At 40.0% G+C, this 13263-nt stretch overlaps 1 protein-coding gene across 1 annotated transcript in view; it reads left to right on the top strand.

Moving 5' to 3' along the window:
- The window catches only part of si:dkey-11f4.7 (piezo-type mechanosensitive ion channel component 2), a 64171-nt gene that overhangs the window by 49214 nt on the left and 1694 nt on the right, over nucleotides 1-13263 (top strand). Inside the window, 7 exon segments of the mRNA XM_056466017.1 lie at nucleotides 50-208; nucleotides 8024-8171; nucleotides 8932-9120; nucleotides 10789-10881; nucleotides 11472-11641; nucleotides 12079-12274; nucleotides 12277-12367. Coding sequence (XP_056321992.1) covers nucleotides 50-208; nucleotides 8024-8171; nucleotides 8932-9120; nucleotides 10789-10881; nucleotides 11472-11641; nucleotides 12079-12274; nucleotides 12277-12367 — 1046 coding nt within the window.

The following is a 13263-nucleotide window of genomic DNA, read 5'->3' as shown; positions in this document are numbered from 1 at the left end:
TGACCCATTCATGACCCTAATGAAAGCCATTTGACTGAAATGTTTTCAGGAGATTCAACAGGAACCGAGTTGCTCAGCTGTGGTACTTTGTGAAGTGCATCTACTTTGGTCTGTCGGCGTATCAGATCAAATGTGGATACCCAAACCGTGTGCTCGGAAACTTCCTCACCAAGAACCACAACTACTTCAACCTCTTCCTCTTTCAGGGGTGAGTCTGTTATTGGATATTGACCACAGATGGGTTTATTATTTCCATACCCTACTGAAAAATCCAGCTTAAACCAGCCTAGCCTGGCTGGGAGCATAACCAAAACCAGCTATGTCCAGCTTAAACCAGGCTGGTCAGGCTGGTCAGGCTGGATTTAGCTGGTCATTTTCCAGCCTGACCAGCTAAGACCAGGCTGGAAATGGCCGGAAACCAGCCTGGAAATGGCCAAAACCCCTCTAAAACCAGGCTGGTCGACCAGCTAAAACCACTCAAGCAGCCTAGGCTGGTTTAAGCTGGATTTTTCAGCAGGGAACCCTTTGTAGATAGTTCACCCAAAAGATAAAAATGAGCACACTATTTACTCTCGCTCAAGTGTTCCCAAACTATAAATGTTTTCCTTTTTCTTTGACTGAAGCAGAAAGTATTGAACAGAAGAAAGTAACCCAGACAACTTTGTGACATGTGAAGGCTGAGTAAATGATGACAGAGTTTTCAGTGTTGGGTGAACTATCATATGTGAAAACAAGCAACAACACAGCTGTAGTCAAGCTGATACTGCTGCAATCACGATACTGTATTAAATGTTATTGGAATGTTGTAATGAGGAGCTCGTGGCAACAGAGATGGAGCTTTATTTCAAGAGAATGGTCAGCAGACAGGGGTCAAAACATCAATGGCAAGGGCAATCCAAAAAGAGTAGTCCAAGAGACAGGCAACGGTGAGGGCAGCAGAAAACAATCGCAATCCAATAAAACAGTCCAAGAATCAAAAACCGGACAGAGCAAACCATGAAATCAAGGAACACTAGAACATAGATCAATACTGAGAGTGTCTGTTGTGCTTTAATAGTGTCTGTAATCAGTGAGGATGATCTGTGCGTGTGTGTAATCAAAGTTCATGAACAGCAGGCGTGAGGTGCTGAGGATTATGGGAGGTGTAGTCCGGTGTTCTGTCGATTTGTCCTACCTCCCATTCAAAAAGAAGGTAGCACATTTTGATGACACAATTTACTACCCCTCAGATTTTGCTACCAGTGTAAATGTTAATGTGGAGTAGTGTGACATGAAGCTGTAACATCGCCCTAACCTACCTGTTATGTTTGCTGTTTTCTTTGTCTATTTTTTTTTTTACCCTCCTCTCTGCTGGTTTAGTTTTTAGGTTTCTTATTGGTTTATCCTTCTGTCCATCATCATTATGGCTGTGACGGTTCCACCAATCCCAGGACGAGCCGCCAGGATTTAAAGCCCCGACAGACCAGTGTGTGGTGTGCGCTCTGCCTCGGCGTACCATTAGTGCTCCACGCAATTTGATTGTGCTATGATTCGGCTGTTTAGTGATTTATCTCAGTTTACTGTGGTAATTCGAGTTTGCTTGTTGAACTTCGTTGGCTTTAAGTAACATAATGTGAGGGCTGTTGTGTGGTTCTAAACTTTGACCGATTTATCCGGTTTGTTAGTTTAGATTGATGTTTTGTTAGATTAGCTTGAGTGTTTTGCCAGTTGTGTATTTTGAGTTTGTAGCTTTAATTAGTTTAGTTCGGGTGTCGTATACACTGAAGATTTCGGTATTCATTTGTATTTATTTTTGACGCCTAGTTTAGACTTTAGTTTTAAGGATCGTTTTGTTTTGTTAATTTCTTTGGTTTGGCTTACACTCTTTGTTTTTGTTTAAAGATAATTATAAATGTTTATTTTTCTTTTTCCTCTCCAATTCCTGTTCAATAATATTCAACTAATGAGTAAAAAGCTTAAAATAGAGAATTGATTCTGCCTCATCTTTAATCTGTCGCACACATTACACCAGTCTCACTTAAATGTTACAGCATCCCACTAAAACATCTTTAAAAACGTAACATTTAATTGGTGGCAGCGGTGAGATTATATTTAAATTAATCTTTTTATGGGATGAAGTGAGACGATGTGTGTGTGACGGCGGATCAATTTTGAGTTTTAACTAAACTGAGATTAGTGATTGCGTGGAGTTTTCGAGCATAATATTAGTATGGCTGAGTTTGATTTAAACAGTTTCGTTAGTGCACCATCTATTGAACAATTAGATACCTTTAGAAAAGATGATTTATTAAAAGTTGCTGAGCATTTCCAAATTAAAATTAGTAGACAACAGTTAAAGCGTGAAATAAAAGGAGTCATTGTCCGACACTTGAAGGAGCTGGGTTTATTGGTGCTGGCTGAGAGCTCACCTGGCGTTGATTATGTGTCTGCTCACACAGGTGCGGGGGAAGCGAGCGAAACAGCTGTGGCGGAAGGCTCCGAAGCTAAAGCTGTTTTGCCGCCCTTCGACCCTTTTTCACCCACTGAGGTTGAATCTGGAGGTGAGGTGCGCCTCAAAACTCGCATTGCGAGACTCCAGAAGGAAGAGCGTGAGCGAGAGAGTCATGCTGAAAGGGAGCTGCGACTTGAGATCCGCAGGCTTGAAATAGAGGCGGAGACGCAAATCAAGTTGCGAGAGCTCGAACTGAATGCAGCCAGACATGCACCTGTTTCTCCTGGTCAACCAGCGCAGAATGCTGCCGTTTCATCTGCCGTAGCATCATCTGTCGGGACGTTTGATGTGAGTAAAAATATTTCTCTTGTACCTCAATTTAGAGAGACTGAGGTCGACTCCTATTTTAATGTATTCGAACGAATTGCTTCCGCTTTAAAGTGGTCTAAAGAAGTTTGGCCTTTACTATTGCAGTGCAGGTTAACAGGAAAAGCTCAAGAGGTATGTTCTGCGATGTCCTTAGAGGATAGCTTGAGCTATGACGTTGTCAAAGCGGCAATTTTACGAGCGTATGAACTCGTACCTGAGGCGTATAGACAGCGTTTTAGAACGCATAAGAAAAATTCCAATCAGACCTATGTTGAATTTGCAAGAGAAAAAGGTATATTGTTTGACAAGTGGTGCACAGCGAACAAAGTTTCTGATTTTCAAGCGTTACGTGAATTAATTCTCTTGGAGGAGTTCAAGAATTGTATTCCGGAGCGTGTTGTGATATATCTTAATGAACAGAAAGTAACTTCTCTGGCTCAAGCCTCTGTTTCTGCTGACGAATTTGCATTAACGCATAAAATGTTTTTCTGTCAGCTCGTACTGAGAAAACTTCTGTTTCGTTTGTTGAAAAAGATCAGTCTCGTTTGAAAATTAAAAATGCACAAATTCGAGAGGTAAGGGAGTGTTATTATTGCCACAAAACTGGGCACGTTATTGCTGATTGTTCTGTGTTGAAGCGCAAGCAGCAAAGCGCCGGCACTAAAAGTGTTGCGTTTGTAAAACCGGTTGGTGTGGAAAGTCGTGAGACTTTTGATGTTGGTTATCAACCTTTCCTTTTGGAAGGATTGATATCTAATGATGACAAGCCTGAAAATCAGATAAGGGTAAAAATGCTTCGTGACACTGGAGCAGGTTATTCTTTTGTTACGGCTGATGCGTTGTCATCTTTGGAAAACACTTTCTGTGGTAGCTATGCTAGTTCGAGGGATTGAGATGAGCACAATCAAAGTCCCTGTTCATCAGATTTATTTAAAATCTGATTTGTTTACCGGCCTGGTTAAAGTTGGGGTACGTGAAAATTTGCCTGTGAGAGGGGTCGATTTTATTCTTGGGAATGACATAGCTGGTGGGAGAGTTATGCCATTGCTTGAAGTTTGTGATAAACCTGACTTTTCTGTATCCACTGATGAGCTGTCAGTAGAGTTTCCTGAAGTTTTTCCCGTTTGTGCCATTACGCGCGCACAGACTCGTAAATTTGATGATGCAGATGATTTGATTTCAACATTTATGGCTCCTACTATGCTGAATGACGAGTTGATTAATCCGGGTAAATCTGATGAAAAATCTAAAACGCCAAATGTAGAGAAGATGCAATTACATGTGACTCGAGACAACCTGATTGCTGCTCAGAAAGATGATTTTTCTTTGCATAAATATTTTTCTTCTGTTGTTTCAGCAGATGTGGCGCATGAAAGAAAAATCGCTTTCTATTTAGAGAACGGAGTACTGATGCGTAGATGGTGTCCAGATACATCTGAAGCTGAATGCCATGGGGCAAGTCAAATTGTCGTTCCTACATGTTATCGGCAAACTGTTCTTTCACTTGCTCATGATCATGATTTTTCCGGACATCTAGGAATTAAGAAAACTTATCATCGGATATTAAAACACTTCTTTTGGCCTCGACTAAAGACTGACGTGACAAAGTACTGTAAAACCTGTAAGGCGTGTCAATTTTCAGGCAAACCAAATCAGACTATTCCAAAAGCTCCACTGAGACCTATTCCGGCTTTAGGTGAGCCATTTGAGCATGTTCTGATTGACTGTGTGGGTCCTTTGCCTAAAACAAAAGCTGGCAATCAATATTTACTGACTGTCATGTGTGCAGCAACGCGTTTTCCTGAAGCGTTTCCGCTTAGGAAAATAACTGCTTCTGTAGTGATTAAATCACTGGTAAAGTTCTTTTCTTTATTTGGACTGCCCAAAGTTGTGCAGTCTGATAGAGGAACGAATTTTATGTCTAATCTATTTGAACAAGTGTTGAAAACTCTAAAAATTTCCCACAGAACTTCAAGTGCATACCATCCAGAAAGTCAGGGAGCCTTGGAACGGTTTCATCAGACTTTAAAATCAATGCTCAGAAAATACTGCTTTGAAACTGGTAAAGACTGGGATGAGGGGACACCTCTAGTTTTATTTGCTGTGAGGGAAGCAGTACAGGAAAGTTTAGGATTTAGCCCGGCAGATCTTGTGTACGCGCATTCAATTCGAGGCCCAATAAAGATGTTGAAAGAGGATATGTTATCTCAGGAGACTAGTGACAAAACTAATGTGCTTGATTACGTAAGTAGATTTCGTGAACGTCTTCACAATGCTTGCTCTGCTGCAAAAGAAGCCTTAGTGAGTGCACAAATAACAATGAAATCTCACTTTGATCGGAAAACTGTTGTGCGTGATTTTAAAGAAGGCGATAAAGTGCTGGTTTTACTGCCTGTTGTTGGCTCTTCACTGTCTTCACGTTTTTCGGGACCGTACGAGGTAATTAAAAAATTGAGTAGCACCGATTATGTAATTGGTACTCCGGATCGCCGCAAGAAAACTCGCGTTTGTCATGTAAACATGCTGAAAACGTATTATGTTCGAGAATCATCTGATAATGAAGCGAAATTAGGCCAGTCGCTCTCTAATGCACCTGTTACTACATTGGCTTGTGATGTCATTTCTGATCACGAAGACGATGGCGTGAAAGTTAGACACACGTACCAACAATGTGCACGGTTTAAAAACTCTGAAATACTGGCTGATTTAAACTCTTCCCTGTTTCACCTATCTGATACTCAGAGATTTGATATAAAAGCCCTAATAGAGGCATTTCCTTTACTTTTTCGTGACGTTCCTTCTTGCACTACAGTATTACAACACGATATTGATGTGGGTAATTCAATTCCTGTGAAACAACATCCGTACAGAGTTAATGCTGTGAAACGTTCTGTGATGCAAACCGAAGTAAAATACCTGCTTGAGAATGGTTTAGCAAAGCCAAGCTGCAGCCCGTGGAGTTCTCCGTGTCTACTTGTGACTAAAAGTGACGGTTCAGCGCGATTTTGTACAGATTATCGTAAGGTAAATGCTCTGACTGTACCCGATTGTTTCCATTACCGCGCATGGAAGATTGCGTAGACACACTTGGAACTGCTAAATTTGTCAGTAAATTGGATTTACTTAAGGGCTACTGGCAAATACCGCTAACTGATCGCGCATCGGACATCTCTGCTTTCGTCACCCCTGATGACTTCATGCAGTATTGCGTCATGGCGTTCGGAATGCGTAACGCACCGTCAACATTCCAACGACTCATCAACACTGTGCTTATGGGAGTGCGTAATTGTAATGCATATCTAGATGATCTTGTGATTTATTCCACTGACTGGTCAGAACACGTTTCAACGCTTCGTGATGTGTTTCTGCGCCTTGAGAAAGCATCGTTAACCTTGAATCTTGCCAAGTGCGATTTCGGGAAAGCCACAATAACGTATTTGGGTAGAGAAGTGGGGCAAGGACAAGTAAAACCTATTGAAGCGAAAGTGAGTGCGATTTCTGAATTTCCCATACCTACTACACGCAAGGAGTTGCGTAGATTCTTGGGGATGTCTGGTTATTACCGGAACTTCTGTAAGAATTTCTCCACTGTCGTTTCTCCTTTAACTTCCCTCCTCAGCCCTTCACGTGTGTTTCAGTGGTCTGATGAATGCCAGGTGGCCTTCGAGAGCGTGAAGTCTTTACTATGCAGTGATCCTGTGTTGGCAGCACCTGTTTATGAGAAGGCTTTTACGCTGGAGGTGGACGCGAGCTCCGTTGGAGCGGGCGCGGTGCTCATTCAAGAAGATACGCACGGTATAGAGCATCCAATTTGTTTCTTCTCGCGCAAGTTTAATAAAGCACAACACAATTATTCTACAATTGAAAAGGAAACCTTAGCGTTACTGCTGGCATTGCAGTACTTTGATGTCTATTTGAGTTCAAGTAATCTGCCCATAACTGTCTTTACAGATCATAACCCTGTGGTGTTTCTGTCCCGTATGCACAATCAGAACCAACGGCTCATGCGCTGGTCTCTGATCGTTCAAGGTTACAATTTGATTATAAAACATAAGAAAGGATCCGAAAATGTATTGGCCGATGCATTATCGAGAGTGTAAAAAAAAAAGAAAGAAACAAAAAAAAAAAAGTAGTTGGAAGTAACATTTGTTAAAACTATATTGTTTTGAAATTTAGCCATATAGTTATCTTAAGCAGGGGAGTGTTATGTTTGCTGTTTTCTTTGTCTATTTTTTTTTTTACCCTCCTCTCTGCTGGTTTAGTTTTTAGGTTTCTTATTGGTTTATCCTTCTGTCCATCATCATTATGGCTGTGACGGTTCCACCAATCCCAGGACGAGCCGCCAGGATTTAAAGCCCCGACAGACCAGTGTGTGGTGTGCGCTCTGCCTCGGCGTACCATTAGTGCTCCACGCAATTTGATTGTGCTATGATTCGGCTGTTTAGTGATTTATCTCAGTTTACTGTGGTAATTCGAGTTTGCTTGTTGAACTTCGTTGGCTTTAAGTAACATAATGTGAGGGCTGTTGTGTGGTTCTAAACTTTGACCGATTTATCCGGTTTGTTAGTTTAGATTGATGTTTTGTTAGATTAGCTTGAGTGTTTTGCCAGTTGTGTATTTTGAGTTTGTAGCTTTAATTAGTTTAGTTCGGGTGTCGTATACACTGAAGATTTCGGTATTCATTTGTATTTATTTTTGACGCCTAGTTTAGACTTTAGTTTTAAGGATCGTTTTGTTTTGTTAATTTCTTTGGTTTGGCTTACACTCTTTGTTTTTGTTTAAAGATAATTATAAATGTTTATTTTTCTTTTTCCTCTCCAATTCCTGTTCAATAATATTCAACTAATGAGTAAAAAGCTTAAAATAGAGAATTGATTCTGCCTCATCTTTAATCTGTCGCACACATTACACCAGTCTCACTTAAATGTTACAGCATCCCACTAAAACATCTTTAAAAACGTAACACTACCTAATGCCTAACCCCAACGTCAGATCCATTCAAATAGAGTGTTATAGCACAATCTGATGGGTAGGATAAAATGTCAGGACACCGGTTCAGCGGCAGATGTGAGGTGTAGAGTGCCCTCTAGTGTGTCTGGTGGGCACTCACCTTGGTGTCTGTGACAGATGTCTTCTAGAAGTAATAATCAGAAATGAATTCATTTGTGGGATGTGCTTGTATAGTCGTCCTCTTAGACCAGTTGTCCACTTTTTTTCCTGCAGGTTCCGGTTGGTTCCATTCCTAACAGAGTTACGAGCCGTGATGGACTGGGTGTGGACGGACACCACTCTCAGCCTGTCCAACTGGATCTGTGTGGAGGACATCTACGCCAACATCTTCATCCTCAAGTGCTGGAGAGAAGCAGAGAAGGTCAAAATCTTGTGAACTTAACTGCAGGGGTGTGAACACACACTCTTAAAGTTTTAAAATGTCTTAAATTTACTGTAATATTGTCTTGTAGGTCTTAAATCATTTTAAACTGGTCTTCATTTTACTATGTCCATGTAAAGCTATCCATTCTGGGCAGCACTCATCCAATCACCAACAATACATCTCAATGAAACTTTTAACTCCGTTTATAACTCTAGTTACTAATATGGTTTAATTATCTTCCTTACAATAACTTATAATAACCCATCTGATGGTTGAACAATGTGACGTCAACAACCAGTCACTATGAATCTGCAGCAGTTTTAATAAGAGGACTTGAACAGATACTTCTTATTGTTTTCTTATTTTAAAAATGCACCGGCCATGTTTTCCTCCAATATAATATAAATGAAGTTGTAAACCGTGATAAAAATACAGACAACAGATGATCACAACCAATTTAGATTTAATTCCATTATAATTTATTTAATTCATTAGATTTAATTCCAAATATGATCTCATGATCAGCCATTTATTTTGTAAGTTCAAACTCAGTTAAATAATTGAAATTAAAAGAGTGGCATAGGCTACTGCAGCTTTACTGTACATCAGAGGGAATATTCTTGCCGTCAGATAAAAAAAAATGCAATTATGGAGGAGTTTTGAATAATCTGGCATATTAGTTCTATCTGATCTATCTTATAAACTGTATTCTTTATGATTTGAATTACTATAAATACTTGTATTTTCCTTTACACAGAAATATCCTCATCGCCGTGGACAGCGGAAGAAGAAGGTGGTGAAGTACACCATGGGCGGCTTCATCATTTTTGCTCTGATCTGCATCGTCTGGTTCCCGCTTCTCTTTATGTCATTGGTTAAATCTGTAGCAGGAGTGACCAATCAGCCTTTAGACGTGTCCATCCAGCTGAGCATTCTGGGATACGAGGTGTGTGCAACTCAACAATATGAACTCTGAAATGCATGTGTGCACTATATATATTTATAAACTATTATATAAGTTCAATCCATGTGAAATGTGCTTATTATTTATATGTACAGTACTGTGCAAACGTTTTAGGCCAACATTAAATCTGTTGTTTTATTGATGGTAAAATTGATATATGAGACCCTTTAAACCAGTCAACATTTTAGTCAATTTTTAAAACATTGAGATTTATACAGAGTGAATAAATGATCATTCAGTCGATGTTTGGTTTGTTAGGATAAGACTTAGGTTAGAGTTTGTATTATTTGGGTTTAATTGTTTAAGACATGTGAAAGAGAGGCTGTTTGTCCTTGTTTGAGAAGCATTTCTACCAGTGTTGTTAGCAATATTGTCTGAATTGATGGAATTGTGAATGTTGAAAAGGACAGATAAGTTTAAATCTATTAAGCGATTCCTTCTGGAAAGGATTTCGGCGATAATAGTTTTCATTTTCAGCATGATAATGGTCTGCTAATTGCAGTGAAATCCTATTTGGAGAAAGAAAACAGCTGATGAAATGCAGACAGTCATGAAGTGGCCTCTACACCCTGCTGAAAAATCCAGCTTAAAACAGCCTAGACTGGTTGGCTGGTTTTAGCTGGTTGACCAGCCTGGTTTTAGAGGGGTTTTGGCCATTTCCAGGCTGGTTTCCAGCCATTTCCAGTCTGGTCTTAGCTGGTCAGGCTGGAAAATGACCAGCTAAATCCAGCTAAAACCAACTTGACCAGCCTGGTTTAAGCTGGACATAGCTGGTTTTAGCTGGGCTCCCAGCTTGGCTAGACTGGTCAAGCTGGTTTTAACTGGTCATTTTCCAGTCTGACCAGCTAAGACCAGGCTGGAAATGACTGGAAACCAGCCTGGAAATGGTCAAAACCCCTCTAAAACCAGGCTGGTTGACCAGCTAAACCCAGCCAACCAGCCTAGGCTGGTTTAAGCTGGATTTTTCAGTAGGGCAGTGTCCAGACCTGAATATTATAGAGGCTGTGTGCGATCACATGGACAGAAAAAGACACTCTAAACCTAGATAATTTCAGTTTGTTCTTAATAAAGAGACTGATTGCTTATATATTGTGCCAAAGTCTTAGGCCAACAAAGCTGGTTTGCACAGTACTGTGTGTTTATTACTGCAACAATCTATCTGGTTTTGTCAACCGGTTTTGAAGTATTATTTTGGTTAGGCCGTATGGTCCACATATTTCCCAATTATGACCAATGAGTGTGAAAGGGATATTAGGGTGTCCAAAGAAGAGTTACGGCGTGTGTCCACCAAAGTGTTTATAGATTTTTTCATTATATGGAGTAAGCAGACTCCTCTTTGCTCTGGGCTGTCGATGAGCATTTATTCTGTGAAAACAACATGTACTTGTGTTATTCAGCAGTCTATTCATCTATAGACCCTTTGGAGATTGAGACTGACCAGTCAGAAACGAGTATTCCCAACAGTATTTATATAACAAACACGCTGGAAGACATACTGAAGAATGCTGGGAAAAGTATATTTGGTTCTTACCAAGCAGCTTATTACAATGGCTCAGAGGAATAAAAAGAAAGTAAAAAAGCACCTCAAATATGTAGACTGGATTATGTGACTAGTGTGATGTGTCCACCATTTTGTTTGTTTGTTTGTAGCCGTTGTTCAGCATGAGCGCGCAGGAGCACAATCTGATCCCATACTCTCAGTCAGCCTTCCAGAAGATGACCAATCGCTTCGCCACGTACCCGGTACACATTTCAGCATCTCAAAACACAGTCAGACTACACCAGACTATCGAGTGTTTTCATGAAGCGTCATCAGTCAGCCATGTTAGACAGCAGAATGTAAACAATACCACTGAACCAACAGTAAAATATGTGCTGATTATTGCTGCTGAAAATGACCAAATATTGTCAAGTTTTGGTCTGTATTACTCAGTCAGACCAGTGATAAGCTTTTAGAGTAACTAAAAACATTTAGAAATATCTATTTATATTCAATCTATTTATTTACTTATGTAAATGTGTGTAAATGTATATTTATTCAGTGGTTATATATGTATTAATTTTATAAAAATGCAGATGTTTAGAGGTTTATGTAGAGTACAACTTGTAAATTAATATATTTAAATGGCTTTTAGTGGATGTATTATATAAGAGAGCTACTGTGGTTTAGCAAACAAGTGTTGTACATCTTAAATAAGTTTTATTATCATATTTAATTTCAGCTTTTATACTCTCTAAATCATTCCACATAAAACCACAGAATAATATTAACACATAGTGCTGTGCGGCCTTACACTGAATCTGTATCTGTGTGCTCTGTGTGCCTCCTTTAGTCTGCTATGCAGTTCATCGTGAACTATATGGCAGAAGACATCGTGACGGCGAAGATCAAGAGCGACGCCAGCCTGCTGTGGAGCGTCAGTCCTGCCAGCCGAGACGCCATGATCTCTGAGCTCAGCAACTCCACACACTTCTACATCACACTGAGCTGGACTTTACTGCGGTATAACCTCACTACAGAACCTCACACCCTGAAGCCTTGCTGATGTTACTATTGAGCTTATTCCTGACGTGCGAGCGGCTGCAGCCATTGGAATCTTTTTGGCATCAGACTTCAGCTCTCATTTACTTCCATTGATTTTTAGATGTTAAACTGCTGCTTCTGCTGCTTGATGTGGCAAACTGGTCTTTTCTTATTATATAATTCTACTTTATTCAGTAGTATGTGTTTCACCGATGATGATCAGATATAAATGTGTGTGATGTTTATACTCTGTTTTGTAAAGTCAGTACATCTGGCAATAATGTATGTCACTTGTGTGTCATTTAAGTCACATACTGAGGTTCAAATGTCACTTGAAATATTGTATGATTGAACTGAAATGACATTAAAACACATTTTAAAGCATGCAATGTTCTTGTGTTGTGTTTAATCTGCAGAAATGCCTCTGTGTCGATGAATGCGGAGACGGCTGGTGAACACACAGTGAAGTATGAAGACCGTGTGCTGAGAGACCAGCTGGTGGCCATGCTGAGAGGAACACGCACTCAGCCACTGTACACACTCCTCACACACACTCAAACATGGACTCTTTCTGTGAGTCTCTCTCCTCATGTCATCTGTTTTCTACTGTCTGTCTGTCTGTCAGGCTGCTGGAGAATCTGCTGCCCAAGTATATCAGAGGAGCGTCTGGACCCAACGCTAAAGTAGCACATCGACTGCAAGTGGGTGAGTTAGCGGCTCCATTTACTCACTTTTATTTACATCCAGGGCTGCTGTTTATGCTAATGAGATGGGCACTAGTGGGCGGGGCTTTCCCCCTCGGATGACACGTACAAAGGGAGAATGTCAATCAAAGTGTTTCTGCAGACTGTTTTGATCTGTGAGATTGGTTCACTAGATATTGAGGATACTCACATGGGATGAGAACGCCCTCATTGTACAACATTTGGAATTTATGAACAACAGCAGAACTAATATTTTTCATATATTAACTTTACTACGTTTTTAAAAGTACGTTATAGCTAAATAATTTGATTGTTTTGTATACCAGCAACATTTGAACCATTAAACAGTGTAAATAAATGTTTGCTATATTTTTCCTAGCCTGGCAAGCTATGTTTGTTCATGTTAAAAATAAATAAATAAATTGTTTGTCATTATGTTTGATGATTTGGGTCATGGGATTCATATTTCTAGATTCAGAACTTCTGCTAAGAGTGTAAATTGCGTATCAATGACTTTTCAGGGCGCGAGTGTTTCAAGAAGAATTTTGCCATTGAGACAGCACTAAAAATGGCTGATGCCCTGGGGTGCTGAAAACTATCGTTAGCCAACTAAGATCTCAAGTTGCGTCTTTACTAACAGAATTCATTGATTTGGCGTTTCTTAAAACCATCGTTCCAATGAACACTTGCAAACTGCGTGGCAAAATTGTACATTTCCAATTACACCTCTAGAGCTGAAGTTAAAAGCAGAGGTCCAGGCTGTGTTCTATTCCCACTTATCCCCCCTATGCCCTATTCATTTAGATCGTTCCAACATTTAAACTTGGAATGATTTTTAAAAAGCGTTAAAGTCATCACTCAGTCATCAACTGCAGTTTTAGCGATCTTCATATTGCC

This window comes from Danio aesculapii, chromosome 9 (assembly GCF_903798145.1).
Source record: "Danio aesculapii chromosome 9, fDanAes4.1, whole genome shotgun sequence".
Taxonomy (NCBI): domain Eukaryota; kingdom Metazoa; phylum Chordata; class Actinopteri; order Cypriniformes; family Danionidae; genus Danio; species Danio aesculapii.
Note: the sequence above shows the minus strand (reverse complement) of the source record. Positions and strands in the feature narration are given on the sequence as shown.